The sequence below is a fragment of the Hyperolius riggenbachi genome, chromosome 7 (assembly GCF_040937935.1).
Source record: "Hyperolius riggenbachi isolate aHypRig1 chromosome 7, aHypRig1.pri, whole genome shotgun sequence".
In the NCBI taxonomy this organism is placed as follows: domain Eukaryota; kingdom Metazoa; phylum Chordata; class Amphibia; order Anura; family Hyperoliidae; genus Hyperolius; species Hyperolius riggenbachi.
Window position 1 is genome coordinate 316,410,738 of NC_090652.1, and position 18,165 is coordinate 316,428,902.

At 46.7% G+C, this 18,165-nt stretch overlaps 1 protein-coding gene across 2 annotated transcripts in view; it reads left to right on the forward strand.

Moving 5' to 3' along the window:
* The window catches only part of LOC137525233 (protein mono-ADP-ribosyltransferase PARP14-like), a 116,926-nt gene extending 100,776 nt beyond the window's left edge, over positions 1–16,150 (forward strand). For both annotated transcript variants that reach the window (XM_068246234.1, XM_068246235.1), the window contains exons 15-17: positions 6,759–6,895; positions 11,255–11,429; positions 15,267–16,150. In XM_068246234.1, coding sequence (XP_068102335.1) covers positions 6,759–6,895; positions 11,255–11,429; positions 15,267–15,556 — 602 coding nt within the window. In that variant the 3' untranslated portion in view covers positions 15,557–16,150. The remainder of the gene's footprint in view (positions 1–6,758; positions 6,896–11,254; positions 11,430–15,266) is intronic.
* The last annotated feature ends 2,015 nt before the right edge of the window (positions 16,151–18,165 follow it).

Here is an 18,165-nt window from a genome sequence, read left to right on the forward strand (position 1 = left end):
CTGATTGGCCAGATAGGTCCAGGAAGTGATGCGGATGTCATATGATCTGTTTTTTATGACCAATGGAGGCACTTTTACTCTTAATCTTTGCATTGGGTCTTTTTGCCAGCAGGCAGGTGGTTAATTGTGATTTACATATTAGCCTTTGCAGTTCCCCATCAGGTCCACCACTGGTCTCCGCCCAGTAAGTCACCGATTGGTGATTTTAGTGGAGGTGGGGTATTTAAGGCACTGCACATGTGTGTTTGTATATGGCTGCTGCAATTTGAAAAAGGGCAACGCCCGAAACAACGTTTGTCATTGTTAAGCCACAATGGTGATGCAATAAAAGAGCTTTCCTTGATGCTTGGAGTGGTGCCGACCTCTTTACTACTTGAATGCTTTGAGCACCTCGGTGGACGCAGAGGTGAAGGTCGAGGCACACTCATCTTCATTTTGGTGTGGAGCTCCTCCTGACTACAGAGTGTCCTTTACAGAGTACATAGTCATTGTCAAGAACCGGCCCGCGGCACGCCTGCGTATACGGTTCCCGACTGCGGGTTTGACCAGATTAAGCGGGGAACAGCCTTATTTAAGCTACAAACAAGGCTGGAACCCCTCAAAACACCTCTCACTGCCACCACTAGCGTTGCTAGACACTTCCACTCTGCTGTCGAGTCCTCAGCGCGCACTCCGCGTTTTCGTATTTGGGTCAGCTTTGCGCTTAGGCCAAATACGGGAACGCCACGCACCCACACACACACACAGTTGCAATCTTACACTGTCGTGAAGCAAAGACCCACTAACAGTCGTTCCGAACGATACTGTTAGCTACTCGCACTGGCGTTGTTCGTACGTTGGGTCAGCTGCGCGCTTAGGCCAACGTATGACAAACGCCCCCACACACAATGCAATTACAATTTCCTACGGTAGTGTTGCTCAAGCGTACAATTAGGCATGAACTTATACACGGTTACACTTCAGTCTCTTCTAGGCTATGAGTGTTAGTTTAGTACGGCAGAAGTCAAACTTATTAAATAATAATTTAATATTCCAGAAAAAACATAGAACAGGGCAGAACTGAATATATACAAAAAGATTACAAAAAAACAAAGTAAAAATAGTTACAAGATAAAATGTACAAAGATAACACACAAAGCGATTTTGCTTACCAAAATAAACGGGAAATAAACGTACCAGCGTATCGATCTGGTGTTGTTGCGGGCGGTACGCACTTCTGGTCAGGAACCAGGTTAGTTCTAGCCGTGTGAGCTACCTCCAAGAACTACAAGTTGTGGCTATCCTAGCTGCGGTTTTATACTATGAAATACGCCTGGAGGCTGTAAGCCTGTGTGGACGGGGGGAAGCTAGATTTAATAACATCCTCAGACATAATTTGATTTCCCAGGTAAAAGTCTACTATACATCAAAGATTGTGAAGTTAGGCTTTCAACTCCAGGTGAAAACTTGATTAAGGCGTTTTCCTGTCTCCGTTCTCAGACATAAATGGGATTTCCAGAGATCCACATACATGAAAAGGGTACTATAGCACACACACAAAACAAAAGACTTCCTTCACTTCCAATCTCCCCAGGTTACAGGTGACAATTGATTAAGGCTTTCACATTGCAGCAGGATGTCCTGTGTGATAGGTGACTGGTCGTATTCACTGAAGACCTCTTTAGATGCAAATGTAGGTCTAGTGACCCACCCACACAAATACAGGAACAGTCAATGAATCTAGCCTGCATCTCTACACCTTTGACATACCACAGCAGATATAAAAATGGGAAAATGAAAATATATTACTGTATTATCCTTAACAGCATCAGCACCCCAATATATCTCCACACCTCCGCCGTTAACTTGGTGCAAGGCAGACGATCTTCCCAGATCATCCTGCCAGCACCTACACTGTTGGTTCTGCTTGACGGGACAGCCCGTCCGCATTCCCATGATTGCTCCCCTTCCAGATGGCGCTGGCAGGTGAATGTAACGCATCATCCTGCCAAAGCCTACATTGACGGCCTGGCCGGGTGGGGAAACCCTTTAGCATCCTCAGGAGGGTTCCCCACCTGTCAGTTAGCTCCAAGCTACACGACTGGAAAGCTAGGTCAGGTTGCTGCAATGTGTCGTTGCCCTTGGGCACCTGACGTAACCAACCAGGGGAATGTGGGTCAGTGGCGACCGTGAATTCGCAACCATAGAGACTGTGCTGCAACTGGGGAAGGGTTCCAACCGTCGCTACACGCACTCTCTCTATAGTGGCAGGAGCTATCTCTCGGTCCCTTTGGGGAACGAGTATCTGCCGGTCTGCCTCCTCCACTTCGGACAGCTCCGAGGGAATAACTTCCCAGAACCCTCTCAACCTGCCCCTCCCAGCTGGTGACCTGCTGGCTAGCCCCCTGAGCTCTTCCAGGCTGCTGTCAAATCGAACAGCCCCAGAGAGCTCAGTGCTGCCTGTCACACATTCTAGGAAGGCTGCAGACGGAGAGGCTCCTGGGCCCTCCGGGCCAGGTTCCGAATTGGATGTGGCTGACCCAGCAACATTTGCCACTTCGGTGGACAGTCCCTCTGCTGTAGACCCGCTAGCACTGCGTGCCCACCTTACACACATCATAAATCACGTCACATTTTGTCTTAAAACCATCTGAAGGGGAAAGATCTGGCCTGGTGCCGTCTGCCCCTTCAGTGGACAGTCCATCTGCTGCAGCCCAGCGAGCGCCGCTGGTTACTCCGGCAGCTGACGGAGTGTCCACATGACACACAGCATTATGTAGCACAACACATATGCCATCAGCATTATCATCCCTACATATATTGTCATTTGGGACATCACATAAAACCTCCACATTATCTGTATCATTACACACATTGCTACTCAGCACTTCACAATTATCATCAACAGTTCCTGCATCGATCGCCTCGATAGTCCGTGCGTCATAAATGACATCATCAGTTTCTGCATTCTCTGTGTCAACAGGTCCCACTCCAGGCCTAGGCACTGGAGACTCACTAGGGCTGGCTCCTAGTACACAGTCCATAGCCCCTGGGGCCTCTCCAGCACTCCCCACTTGCACAGCATTATCAAACAGTACCTTGCAAGAGTCCAGAACTTCTGCTGGGGATGCAGGCTCCACAGGGTTTGGAGTAGGCTCATACCGGGCCACTAACCGTCCCAGGTCAGTACCCAGCAAAACGTTGGTGGGGATTTTGTCAGTTACCCCAACTTCTTTCAGTCCGCTGCCGGCCCCCCAACTCAGGTGGACCAAGGCGGTGGGTATGGCTGGGGTGACACCCCCAATTCCTCTGACAGCAATCATTTTCCCAGGTATGTACTGCTCCGGGTTCACAAGCTGGGGATGTATGAGAGTCACTTCTGCTCCAGTGTCTCTCAGCCCAGTGGCAACTGTACCCCCAACCGTGACAAGCTGCAGATTCTCTGCATAGCCAGTAGCATTCCTGGTAGCACACAAAGCCGTTGGGACTTCACTGGGGTTTGAGGCCTCACTGGATTTTGGGGCCTCCCTCTTCCTCTCTGGGCAAGTCGTGCTGATATGACCCACCCTGTCACATACAAAGCATTTCCGAGTGTCATGTTGCTTGAATCCAGGAGACAGCGGTGCTTGCCTCCTCTGGGTGCTGGGTGAAACAGGTTTAGCAATCTGTTCTCCTCTCCAGCTGGGCGTAGTAGTCCTCCGGGACTCAGGTGCTCTATGGGCGGTGTAGGAATCGGCCATTTCCGCAGCCTCATCCACTGTCTTTGGTTCTCGATCCAGCACAAACAGCCGGACCTCAACAGGACAGGTGTGGAGGAACTGGTCTTTTATCATCAGTTCCTGCAGGGCATCTAAAGTTTCCACTGACAGTCCTTTTACCCACTGCTGGAAGGCAGTGCGCAGGTTGCAAGCATGATCCAGGTAGCTGTCATTAGGACCTCGCTGCACTGTCCTGAAACGTTTGCGATACACTTCTGGCGTGAGGTGGTATCGCGCAATAATGGCTTTCTTAATTGCCTCAAAGTCTGTTTCTTCCTCCTGGGGGAGACTCACAAACGCCTCCAGGGCCTTGCCTCTCAGCCCTGGTGTGAGGTATCTTGCCCACTGCTCACGGGGCACCCCATACTGCCGACAAGTCCTTTCAAACCCCTGTAGGAAAGTGTCTATGTCAGAGTCCTTGTCCATAGCGGGGAACTTATCCAGGGGGATTCTGTGGACTCGCTCACCTTCGCGTTCTGCGGGTCCAGCAGACCGGTTCTGCTGCTGAAGTTTAGCCAGCTCCAGCTGGTGTTGCCGTTCAGCTCTTCCCTCCTCTGCCCGGAGTCTGTCCCTCTCGGCCTGGAGTCGCTGGGCAGCTTGTTCCCTCTCTGCTTGCCGATGTTCCAGAATCAGCTTTAGGCGCAGTTCGGGCTCAGCCGAACCTAGTAGCTGTAGGTCGGCTTCCAGAGATGTCATCTCCGTGTTAGGTGGATCATCCAGGACATCGTCTCCACTCGCATCCTGTGGCGGGAGCGATTCCTCCTCTGGCGTGTCGTGAGCTGCATCTGCTGACGTTGAAGCACGGGCTCGTTCTGCCTCATCATGCTCCTCGAGCGCACGAACTAACTGCTCCTTAGTCTGGCCGCTCACCGTCTCGATGCCTTTGTGCTCACACAGGTTGAGTAGTATCTCTTTGTTTTGCCTTGCATAGCTGGATGCTTTCTGAGCCATCGTGTTGCACAAAATAAAAAGAAAAAAAAAAGGGGGGGAGGGAAAGCAAACACCAAGTGTGTATCTATGAACAAAAAAAAAAAACGTATATAGATTCTGCACTGAGTAGACTTCTGTAGGCTAGTTGCTTCTAGCAAGCTTCCAGCCTTTAGTACTCAGAATAGCGAGCTAAACTGCGTACTAATGTACTAAACGATGCCACCACTGCCAGCCAATTATGTCAAGAACCGGCCCGCGGCACGCCTGCGTATACGGTTCCCGACTGCGGGTTTGACCAGATTAAGCGGGGAACAGCCTTATTTAAGCTACAAACAAGGCTGGAACCCCTCAAAACACCTCTCACTGCCACCACTAGCGTTGCTAGACACTTCCACTCTGCTGTCGAGTCCTCAGCGCGCACTCCGCGTTTTCGTATTTGGGTCAGCTTTGCGCTTAGGCCAAATACGGGAACGCCACGCACCCACACACACACACAGTTGCAATCTTACACTGTCGTGAAGCAAAGACCCACTAACAGTCGTTCCGAACGATACTGTTAGCTACTCGCACTGGCGTTGTTCGTACGTTGGGTCAGCTGCGCGCTTAGGCCAACGTATGACAAACGCCCCCACACACAATGCAATTACAATTTCCTACGGTAGTGTTGCTCAAGCGTACAATTAGGCATGAACTTATACACGGTTACACTTCAGTCTCTTCTAGGCTATGAGTGTTAGTTTAGTACGGCAGAAGTCAAACTTATTAAATAATAATTTAATATTCCAGAAAAAACATAGAACAGGGCAGAACTGAATATATACAAAAAGATTACAAAAAAACAAAGTAAAAATAGTTACAAGATAAAATGTACAAAGATAACACACAAAGCGATTTTGCTTACCAAAATAAACGGGAAATAAACGTACCAGCGTATCGATCTGGTGTTGTTGCGGGCGGTACGCACTTCTGGTCAGGAACCAGGTTAGTTCTAGCCGTGTGAGCTACCTCCAAGAACTACAAGTTGTGGCTATCCTAGCTGCGGTTTTATACTATGAAATACGCCTGGAGGCTGTAAGCCTGTGTGGACGGGGGGAAGCTAGATTTAATAACATCCTCAGACATAATTTGATTTCCCAGGTAAAAGTCTACTATACATCAAAGATTGTGAAGTTAGGCTTTCAACTCCAGGTGAAAACTTGATTAAGGCGTTTTCCTGTCTCCGTTCTCAGACATAAATGGGATTTCCAGAGATCCACATACATGAAAAGGGTACTATAGCACACACACAAAACAAAAGACTTCCTTCACTTCCAATCTCCCCAGGTTACAGGTGACAATTGATTAAGGCTTTCACATTGCAGCAGGATGTCCTGTGTGATAGGTGACTGGTCGTATTCACTGAAGACCTCTTTAGATGCAAATGTAGGTCTAGTGACCCACCCACACAAATACAGGAACAGTCAATGAATCTAGCCTGCATCTCTACACCTTTGACATACCACAGCAGATATAAAAATGGGAAAATGAAAATATATTACTGTATTATCCTTAACAGCATCAGCACCCCAATATATCTCCACAGTCATGTCACTGACTGTCCTCAGAGGAGCTCACACTCTAATCCTACCATAGTCATAGTCTAATGTCCTACCATATTATTATTATGTATTTATATAGCACTGAAATCTTCTGCAGCACATTACAGAGTACATAGTCATGTCACTGACTGTCCTCAGAGGAGCTCACAATCTAATCCTACCATAGTCATAGTCTAATGCCCTACCATATTATTATTATGTATTTATATAGCACTGACATCTTCTGCAGCACATTACAGAGTACATAGTCATGTCACTGACTGTCCTCAGAGGAGCTCACAATCTAATCCTACCATAGTCATAGTCTAATGTCCTACCATATTATTATTATGTATTTATATAGCACTGACATCTCCTGCAGCACTTTATAGAGTACATAGTCATGTCACTGACTGTCCTCAGAGGAGCTCAGTGTGTTGGTGGCTCTGGATTGGTTGGTGTCTCTGGATTGGTTGGTATCAGTGACTCTTTGCTGTATCTGCTTCTCTTGCAGGACAGTTAGAGCTGCCCCAGCACTGGGATCCAATGCCAAACGAGAATGTGAAGTTGGTGCCGCTGGCCGCTGGGAGTAAGGAGTACACAGACGTGGAGACAGAATTCAGGAAAACGTGTGCGATGAGAATCGTCAAGGTAGTCCATCTTTTGTGTTAAGTGGAACATTTAGTTTTTTGTATTAGATTTAGTACTCATGACATTTTTTAATCAAGGAAATAATAAATAATGACTACTTGGGATGGTCAATGAGAAGTGAGTGATTTCGAGTTGAGGCAACAACAACTGCTGCTCTTTATTGGCCCATTTCAAGGCTGCATTAATTTCCATAGAGTCAGCATAAAATGATGCATCAACTTGAAATTGTTGTCACTTCATTGACCATCCCTATAGACCACCTGTGTCCTGAACCCCACCCCAGACAGGTCAATGAGGTCATACATGAGACATCCTGAACCCCACCCCAGACAGGTCATACATGAGAAGTCCTGAACCCCACCCCAGACAGGTCATACATGAGAAGTCCTGAACTCCACCACAGACAGGTCATACATGAGAAGTCCTGAACCCCACCCCAGACAGGTCATACATGAGAAGACCTGAACCCCACCCCAGAGAGGTCATACATGAGAAGTCCTGAACCCCACCCCAGACAGGTCATACATGAGAAGTCCTGAACTCCACCCCAGACAGGTCATACATGAGAAGTCCTGAACCCGACCCCAGACAGGTCATACATGAGAAGTCCTGAACTCCACCACAGACAGGTCATACATGAGAAATCCTGAACCCCACCCAAGACATGTCATACATGAGAAGACTTGAACCCCACCCCAGAGAGGTCATACATGAGAAGTCCTGAACCCCACCCCAGACAGGTCATACATGAGAAGTCCTGAACTCCACCCCAGACAGGTCATACATGAGAAGTCCTGAACTCCACCACAGACAGGTCATACATGAGACATCCTGAACCCCACCCCAGACAGGACATACATGAGACATCCTGAACTCCACCACAGACAGGTCATACATGAGAAGACCTGAACCCCACCCCAGAGAGGTCATACATGAGAAGTCCTGAACTCCACCACAGACAGGTCATACATGAGAAGTCCTGAACTCCACCACAGACAGGTCATACATGAGAAGTCCTGAACTCCACCACAGACAGGTCATACATGAGAAGTCCTGAACTCCACCACAGACAGGTCATACATGAGAAGTCCTGAACTCCACCACAGACAGGTCATACATGAGAAGTCCTGAACTCCACCACAGACAGGTCATACATGAGACATCCTGAACCCCACCCCAGACAGGACATACATGAGACATCCTGAACTCCACCACAGACAGGTCATACATGAGAAGTCCTGAACTCCACCACAGGCAGGTCATACATGAGAAGTCCTGAACTCCACCACAGACAGGTCATACATGAGAAGTCCTGAACTCCACCACAGGCAGGTCATACATGAGAAGTCCTGAACTCCACCACAGACAGGTCATACATGAGAAGTCCTGAACTCCACCACAGACAGGTCATACATGAGAAGTCCTGAACTCCACCACAGACAGGTCATACATGAGAAGTCCTGAACTCCACCACAGACAGGTCATACATGAGAAGTCCTGAACTCCACCACAGACAGGTCATACATGAGAAGTCCTGAACTCCACCACAGACAGGTCATACATGAGACATCCTGAACCCCACCCCAGACAGGACATACATGAGACATCCTGAACTCCACCACAGACAGGTCATACATGAGACATCCTGAACCCCACCCCAGACAGGTCATACATGAGAAGTCCTGAACTCCACCACAGACAGGTCATACATGAGAAGTCCTGAACTCCACCACAGACAGGTCATACATGAGAAGTCCTGAACTCCACCACAGACAGGTCATACATGAGAAGTCCTGAACTCCACCACAGACAGGTCATACATGAGAAGTCCTGAACTCCACCACAGACAGGTCATACATGAGACATCCTGAACCCCACCCCAGACAGGACATACATGAGACATCCTGAACTCCACCACAGACAGGTCATACATGAGAAGTCCTGAACTCCACCACAGGCAGGTCATACATGAGAAGTCCTGAACTCCACCACAGACAGGTCATACATGAGAAGTCCTGAACTCCACCACAGGCAGGTCATACATGAGAAGTCCTGAACTCCACCACAGACAGGTCATACATGAGAAGTCCTGAACTCCACCACAGACAGGTCATACATGAGAAGTCCTGAACTCCACCACAGACAGGTCATACATGAGAAGTCCTGAACTCCACCACAGACAGGTCATACATGAGAAGTCCTGAACTCCACCACAGACAGGTCATACATGAGAAGTCCTGAACTCCACCACAGACAGCTCATACATGAGAAGTCCTGAACCCCACCCCAGACAGGTCATACATGAGAAGTCCTGAACTCCACCACAGACAGGTCATACATGAGAAGTCCTGAACTCCACCCCAGACAGGTCATACATGAGAAGTCCTGAACTCCACCACAGACAGGTCATACATGAGAAGTCCTGAACTCCACCACAGACAGGTCATACATGAGAAGTCCTGAACTCCACCACAGACAGGTCATACATGAGAAGTCCTGAACTCCACCACAGACAGGTCATACATGAGAAGTCCTGAACTCCACCACAGACAGGTCATACATGAGAAGTCCTGAACTCCACCACAGACAGGTCATACATGAGACATCCTGAACCCTGTCACGCTTGGTGGTATATCCTCCACGGTCAGCACACAATGAGGATTCTGACGTGAAGGAGGTACACACGCTAGCACAAGGAACCAGGATATCCCCAGTTTAGTGAAGGAGAGGACTGACTCCAACAGGAGATGTGGCGCACAGAGCAGGCGTAGATCCGAACAGCCACAAACAATCCTTCCACTATAGTGGCTCAGCGCAAGGCATCGCTGAGCGCAAAAACCAGAACTCAAAAGATCAGGACAGGAACCAGAATGAACGTTTGCTTAACTAGTCACTGCTTAAGTGACAGCAAACGTCCAAGACAAGACAGACTGGAATGAGGCAGCCAATGCGATTGCAGCGGTGGCGTGCCCCACAAGGACAGGACAGGATAGTCGGGAAATAGAGTCAAAGAAGACAGACGTAATACACACAAATATACAATAGGTATGACTTCCTAGCGTATTACGATTACAGCTATCAATGAACTACAAACGACTAACTGACATATGTATATATCGGCGATAAACCGATATATGACATAAGCAAGGAACACTGACTAAGAACTGGAGCAGGACTAGGAACAGGACTGAACTAGCTAAGCACGGGTGATCACGATACGCGCAACCTACCAAAACGTGCTGGAACTAACTGACTGAACACAGGATATAAACAGTTCGTGTACGTATATATCAGCGACACTGATGTATTAACGTAACACGAATACAAGGAAAATAACAAACGTGCAAGTATGCGTATATATTGGCGATGAACCGATATATGACGCAAGACAAGCAAAGTAGCAGTTTCTGATAGCAAGAGCAGGACTAGGAGGACTCGCTGACCCCTTCGCAGGAGTCAGTGCAGTCCACACGGACTAGGAACGAGGTGAGGCTCGGACAGAGAAACAGACTGAATCTGAGACTATGATAGCCCATGGAACACTGCAGGAAGCAGTCCTTTATACTGAGGTCATCCAATGGGAGCAGACATGCAGATTCCCACACAGGTAAATGGTAATTAATCACAGGCTGACAGCAGGAAAGGGCAGACAATGATATGCAGCCTGCAAGAAATGGATTGCAGCTCCATTGCAACAGACAATTAACCTGTCATTAACTTCAGAGCGACTGCAGATGGAATCAACACTCAGTGTGAGCGCACGCAAAACTATGCGAGCAAATGCACGCAAAGAAATCAAAAACTGCTTGTCTTCAGTAAAACTGCAGCAAGCAGTACATTCTGCAGAAGTGATCATAACAAACCCCACCCCAGAGAGGTCATACATGAGACATCCTAAACCCCACCCCAGACAGGTCTACATGGAGGACACGGAGGGAAGCCACAATTTGATACTGAGAGGCTTCCCTTTCTTTAGGTAAGAATGTGATTCTCAACCTGAGCTTTGCCTCAGGCACACTTTAAGTGGTGATTGAGTGGAGTTTGACAGTTTGCTCACTATTCCAAAATATGATGTGTCTGACTCCACATCTCAGTGATGGTGTTGAGAATTGGAGAAATGTTTATTTTTTCTGCTCATTTTTAGTCCTCATGACTGATCTGGGCCCACATCAGCAAGTAGTTGGTCACCCAGGGTGTGACGGGAGGAGGGATCACCTGAGTTGGGAAACAGGACAGTGCTGGTCCTGGAAGAGCTTGTCACCCTTCCTAGAGCAAAGGGTCAGGATCTCACAATCCCAGGAACACATCAGAAGACCGCCGTTCATTGTGCATCCAGTAATGATATTGTTGTATCTGCAGATTGAGAGAGTTCAGAATCGTCACATGTGGATAAATTACCAGATAAAGAAGCAAAGTATAGATGAAAAGAACGGCACCACCAACAATGAGATGCGGCTTTTCCATGGCCTGGATGGCAGTACGGTGAAAAGTGTCAACCACAATGGCTTCAACCGGAGCTACGCCGGCAAGAACGGTAAGTAACCAAACTATGCTGGAGACTTCAAGCAGGGAGGATGGTCAGTTATACACTGTGACCCCCTGTAATGCTGTGATTGCATCATTAGTTCTATATAACGTAATTGCTAAGGAAGTCACACTTGTGGCAAGAAACTTGAGTTTGCTAAAGCAAAATATTTCAGATGCAATGCAAAACACAAGCAATAGCAGAACTGTATGATTGCAAGCACAAATAGGAAAACATACACAAAACCAACAATCTTTACAATAATAAGTAAACACTAATGAATTGCTTATCTTTTACAAACACTATAAAGTCGTGCTCAGACCATGGTTCCGCAGAGGAAGAGACCTTTCCTTTCGATCCAAATCACACGTGCTTCCCTCCTATCACAGGAACTCATAAACACGTCTTTAACCCATCAGTGTTGGAAACAGAAAGCCCCTCCCTCTTCTGTGTTGGCTGGCTATATATTAGCTAACTCCTCCCACAGCTAACCTTTTGTAGCCTATAGCAACCTCAGCCACACCTACTCCTAGCCCAGCAGCAGCCATCTTGCTATTGTTAGAAGCAACACATGAGCTGCACTTGGTCCAGGCTCCATTTTACATTGGCACAATAGACACAAGGAAAGTCAATAAATATCATAGCACAACACCTCCATCCGGCAAACACATTGATCCCCATACAGCTTAGATTCAAAGTCAAGTGATTACATTATCTCATTTATGTTTCCTTATCAGGCACAATTAGTAAACATCTGTAGAAGAAATGGAGCGCACTATAGTGCATTACCTCAAAGTTTCTTTATTGCGAAATAAAAGTTATACTCACAAGAGTTAAAAGAAATGGCGCTTTTCAGCGGTGAAGCCAACCGCTTATGTTCCCAGGCAGGGCGGCAGCAGCACGCTGTGGCCAGCAGCGCGAGTCCCGGTGGCTGGGGAAGACCGTCTCGCTGTCGGGGTGGGCGTGGCTCGGGTTCAGTATGCGTGCAGCGTCATTCCGCATTTCGGCGCTCTGCGCCTTCGTCAGATCAAACATACAATTAGTAAACATTTCTGGCAATGTTTTGGCTTGGGTAGTTAGCAGAAGACTAAACAGCAGAAAAATCTCACTAGAATTATATTATATAAATACAGCAGCTGTGCAGTAAGATCCAATGGCAGCTTTCAGAGCAGATAAACTGTTCTTTGGTAACCTGCAATTTGTAAATGGACAATAACACTTGTGCACACAAGCAAATACTGGCTAATAAAAAGTAGGAAAATGTGTCTTTATTAAATGTAATCTTCCTTTAACAAGCAGTCCATGTAATATTAGGGTGTGTTTAACTTTATAAGTGAATGATAAGCACACATTTATGAAATACGGTATCTAACTAGTTCATCTGACATGTAATTACAATGAAAAATGGAATCGGAAACTATTTAACGTCAATGGGAACTGCTAAAAATAAATAAAAATAAGCAGGTACAGTGGGTTGCAAATGTATTCGACCCCCTTGAAGTTTTCCACATTTTGTCACATTACTGCCACAAACATGAATCAATTTTATTGGAATTCTACGTGAAAGACCAATACAAAGTGGTGTACATGTGAGAAGTGGATCGAAAATTATACATGATTCCAAACATTTTTTACAAATAAATAACTGCAAAGTGGGGTGTGCGTAATTATTCGGCCCCCTGAGTCAATACTTTGTGGAACCACCTTTTGCTGCAATTACAGCTGCCAGTCTTTTAGGGTATGTCTCTACCAGCTTTGCACATCTAGAGACTGAAATCCTTGCCCATTCTTCTTTGCAAAACAGCTCCAGCTCAGTCAGATTAGATGGACAGCGTATGTGAACAGCAGTTTTCAGATCTTGCCACAGATTCTCGATTGGATTTAGATCTGGACTTTCACTGGGCCATTCTAACACAAAGATATGTTTTGTTTTAAACCATTCCATTGTTGCCCTGGCTTTATGTTTAGGGTCATTGTCCTGCTGGAAGGTGAACCTCCGCCCCAGTCTCAAGTCTTTTGCAGTCTCCAAGAGGTTTTCTTCCAAGTTTGCCCTGTATTTGGCTCCATCCATCTTCCCATCAACTCTGACCAGCTTCCCTGTCCCTGCTGAAGAGATGCACCCCAGAGCATGATGCTGCCACCACCATATTTGACAGTGGGGATGGTGTGTTCAGAGTGATGTGCAGTGTTAGTTTTCCGCCACACATAGCGTTTTGCATTTTGGCCAAAAAGTTCCATTTTGGAAATCTTTTTGTAGCCCAAGCCTGCTTTAAATTTCTCAATAACTTGATCCCTGACCTGTCTTGTGTGTTCTTTGGACTTCACGGTGTTGTTGCTCCCAATATTCTCTTAGACAACCTCTGAGGCCCTCACAGAGCAGCTGTATTTGTACTGACATTAGATTACACACAGGTGCACTCTATTTAGTCATTAGCACTCATCAGGCAATGTCTATAGGCAACTGACTGCACTCAGATCAAAGGGGACCGAATAATTATGCACACACCACTTTGCAGTTATTGATTTGTAAAAAATGTTTGGAATCGTATGATTTTCGTTACACTTCTCATGTGTACACCACTTTGTGTTGGTCTTTCATGTGGAATTCCAATAAAATTGATTCATGTTTGTGGCAGTAATATGACAAAATGTGGAAAACTTCAAGAGGGCAGAATACTTTTGCAGCCCACTGTACTTACCTAAGGAGAGGGAAGGCTCTGGGTTCTATAGAGGCTTCCCGCTCCTCTCGCGGTCCCCATTCCAGCGCTGGCTCCCGGGTAGCAGTATTCAACCAATCCGGTCAAATACTGCACTCTCTCTGCCGCTGAAGGATGTTTCGAAATTCTTTGGGAGCCCGGGTGCTCCCTGAAGACAGGCTGCTCCATACCGCGCACTTGCGGGCACCCTCTCTTGAGCACTCGTGCATGCACAGTATGGAGCCACCTGTCTTCTCGGGGACTCAGTTCCCAAAGACTTCCGAAGTCCCCTCTGCCGGGGGATTCAAACAGGGGAACCAGCGCATAACGGAGGGGACCGAGTGAGAAGCAGGAAGGCTCTATAGGACCTGCCCTCTCCTTAGGTAAGTATCTGGTTCATTTTCTTTAGCGATTCCCAATGACTTTAAAGTACAACTGAAGGTTAAAAAACGGAAAAAGGCAAGGCACTTACCTCCTGCAGCCCACTGTAGTGGTCCACTTTACCTATTCCACTCAGCAGAAGTTACATAGGTTTTATCAAGTCCTGCTGTGGATAATCAGATCCATACTGAGCATAGACAAGACAGGTTTGCATATTCCCTGTAGTACTAAGGTGCTTGAGTACAGCTTCCATTCATGAGCAGCTTCACTCTACTGGGCATGCACGGACCTTCCTCACACACATTCCCAGTCCAGATGGGATCGTCCAAAGTCAGAGGGGCAGCTGCAAGAAACCTATTGGACTTCCGCTGGAAGGATGATCCGTACGCTGGATCACTGTGCTCTCGGGCAGTGTTTCTTTCGTGATCCCCCAACGGTGCATGTTTTGCAGACAACCTCCCCTATGCACAGGTGGGGTAATTAGTGTCTCAGCTAGGTGGATTCCATGTACCTAAGACACTAATCATCCCACCTGTGCACAGCTAAGGTTTCCCGCAAAACATGCTCTGTTGGGAAGTGATGAGGACTGGTTTGAGAAACACTATCCTAGGAGAATACAAGGGACCATTCTGAGGTTTCCCGTTACTGAGGTGAGCATGTTCCATTTTTTGTCTAGAGCTCAGGTGTGCTTTAAGTGACTTGTAGGATATGTGATGGAAATGTTTGTATCACAGAGTAAATGCTGTTTGTATTTCGCTTTCTCCTGCAGCGGCTTGTTACGGAAATGGGACATACTTTGCGGTGCAGGCCAGCTACTCGGCCCATGACACGTACTCCAGACCAGACGCCAATAGGATAAAGCACATGTACCTGGCCCGCGTGGCTACAGGGATGTCCTGCGTTGGACATTCAGGGTTGGTTGCTCCTCCTGTCAAGAACTCAGCAAATCCCACCGACCTGTATGACAGCGTCACAGATAGTACACCAAACCCTGTGATGTACATCATATTCAATGACATCCAGGCCTATCCAGAGTACCTCATCACCTTCACTCATTAATCACGAGATCTACCCACTGACAGTGCCTGGCCGCCATATTGCTGCTTCCCCTATCCTCCCGGCACTCTCCAGCCAGACACACAAGCAGTACGATTACTACGTGTGCATTTCAGATGGTTGTGTCTATTTATTTTTGTTCTCTAAATATATCACACACACAGGGGTGTAACAAGAAATCACTGGCCCCCCTGAAAAATTTTAGATGCAACCCCCCCTCTCCCCCAGCTTTCTGCACAGGTAAACTGAAAAACAATTTTATTCAATTGGCTAGTGCAACTTAAATGTGTTTCCCCATGCAGATAAAAACAGACAGCAGTGAAGCACTGCAGCATTTTCTCTATCAATTACATGAGCTTCTGTGATAAAACGTGAATGTTTTCACACATACAGACACACATGGTGTTCAGAAAATGCATACAGAAAACCGACAGACGAGTGTGCTCACAGCCTCAGCTTGTTACACTCACTCTGTCCATCTCTGATGGAGCAGAACTGGCTCTGCAGACTCCTCCAGCATCACTACAGTACACAGCACTTGGGGAGGGGTGGAGAGGCTGGGGGCGGGGCTCTGCAGACTCCTCTAGCATCACTACAGTACACAGCACTTGGGGAGGTGTGGTGAGGCTGGGGGCGGGGCTCTGCAGACTCCTCCAGCATCACTACAGTACACAGCACTTGGGGAGGGGTGGAGAGGCTGGGGGCGGGGCTCTGCAGACTCCTCCAGCATCACTACAGTACACAGCACTTGGGGAGGAGTGGAGAGGCTGGGGGCGGGGCTCTGCAGACTCCTCCAGCATCACTACAGTACACAGCACTTGGGGAGGGGAGGAAAGGCTGGGAGTAGAGCAGCGATGTACACAAGACCCTGCTGCACACTGAATAGGGACTGTCTACAAATCTTTGTCTGCAAAGCTTTTTGTATGATTCCCTATCAGTGGCTGAGCAGATGCAGTTATTAGAACAATTGTGCAGAGAGCAGAATGTTTTTTCTTTCCGTGCCCTTAGTTGTCAGTCCCTCAGGACAGGGAAAAGAAACTTCTCCCCCCATCAACGACAGGGTGCCCTGCAGCTTCTGGGCCCCCCTGCAGCTGCATCCCTTGCAGGGTCTGTTCTTACGCCCCGGCACCTTGACATGCCATGGAAGCATGGGAGGATTGCCTCGTGCCTCATCCACCGGTGTTGGGAGGAAATGCTGCCAGCTTCTGGTGTCTCTCAGAATCTTCCCTGAAGGACGGTGTGCCTCCTCCTCACCATGCATTATGAAGGTTTATTTTCCTGCATATATAGGAAAAAACTGCAAGGAAAACTGGCTCTTGGGTGCACCTTGGAAACACATAGCAATATATGAAGTCATGTCAAAAGATAAAACCATTTATTGATATATTTCCAGAATACACAATACATACAACTTCCAAACACAAATCCGTGGGGCTCCAGTAATGAGCAAAAACGCACACAAGATCGAATAAACAGTCCGCCCAAAGTGACCACCTAATGCTTCAAAAAGACAACAAACTAGAAATGAAAATGATTCATTCTACACACCAAACTCGTCAGTCAAAGTTACGGTTCTTCAATTGTAACAATAAACTACTCCAACACATTGCAGATATAGATATAGATACATATATATATATATATATACATCTACAATTTGTTTGAGTAGCTTACAGATTACCCAGCAAGCTCATAGTGAACCAGAACTGCCAGGAGTGTGTGAGGGGCTACAAAAGACTAAAAAGCCCTCTTACTAAAATGCTACGGAAAACAAAAGTTTTCCTTCTTAAAACAGAAGGTATTTGTGATTATTCAGGTTGGAGTGAGCCCTGAGATGTCTCCCACAATACATCACTGCTGAATATGCAAATCATCCTTTGTTGTCCCTGTAAACTAGCCACACCTCCAGAACCGCTGGAAGGCAATGATGTGCTAGCTTGTTAATTGTACAGAGCCACAATAATCCAACATGCATACAGACTGTTTCGGATTGTTTGATCCTCATCAGTGCATGGCATGGATTAATTTGGCTCTATGGAGTAGGACTTGGGTAGCTTACCATTACAATTGGTTCTATAGATATACATTCAACGTGTTTAAATAGCTCCCCATTACCACAGTTGGTTCTATAGATGTATCTTCAATTTGTTGGAGTAGTTCACTTCATTACCACAACTGAAGAAACTAAAGTTTGGTGAAGGTCTTCAATGGTGGCCATACATGATACAATAAAAACGTTCGATTATCCCATTTATTCGATCTAAATGATCGAATCGAATGAAAGTTGAAAAAAAAAATTTTTTGATCAAGAAATTCAAACGATTATCCAGTTTTTTCGAGAAAAATCAGATCGGACATGCTGGAAAAATCTTTATATTTGATCTAACAGAATAATTGAACTAAATTATCTAATCGAAAAAAATGAAAAATTGTACCATGTATGGCCACCCTAAGACAGACAAGTTTAATATGTGAAATTATTCTCAGCCTCGTCTCGTGGTTTTGATCTTTTTATTTTTCGTCTTTTTGAAACATAAGATGGCCATTTCAGGAATGTTTATTACATCGTCTGTGGTTGTTTTTCATTAGAGGGTTCCCTTAGATATTTTTAT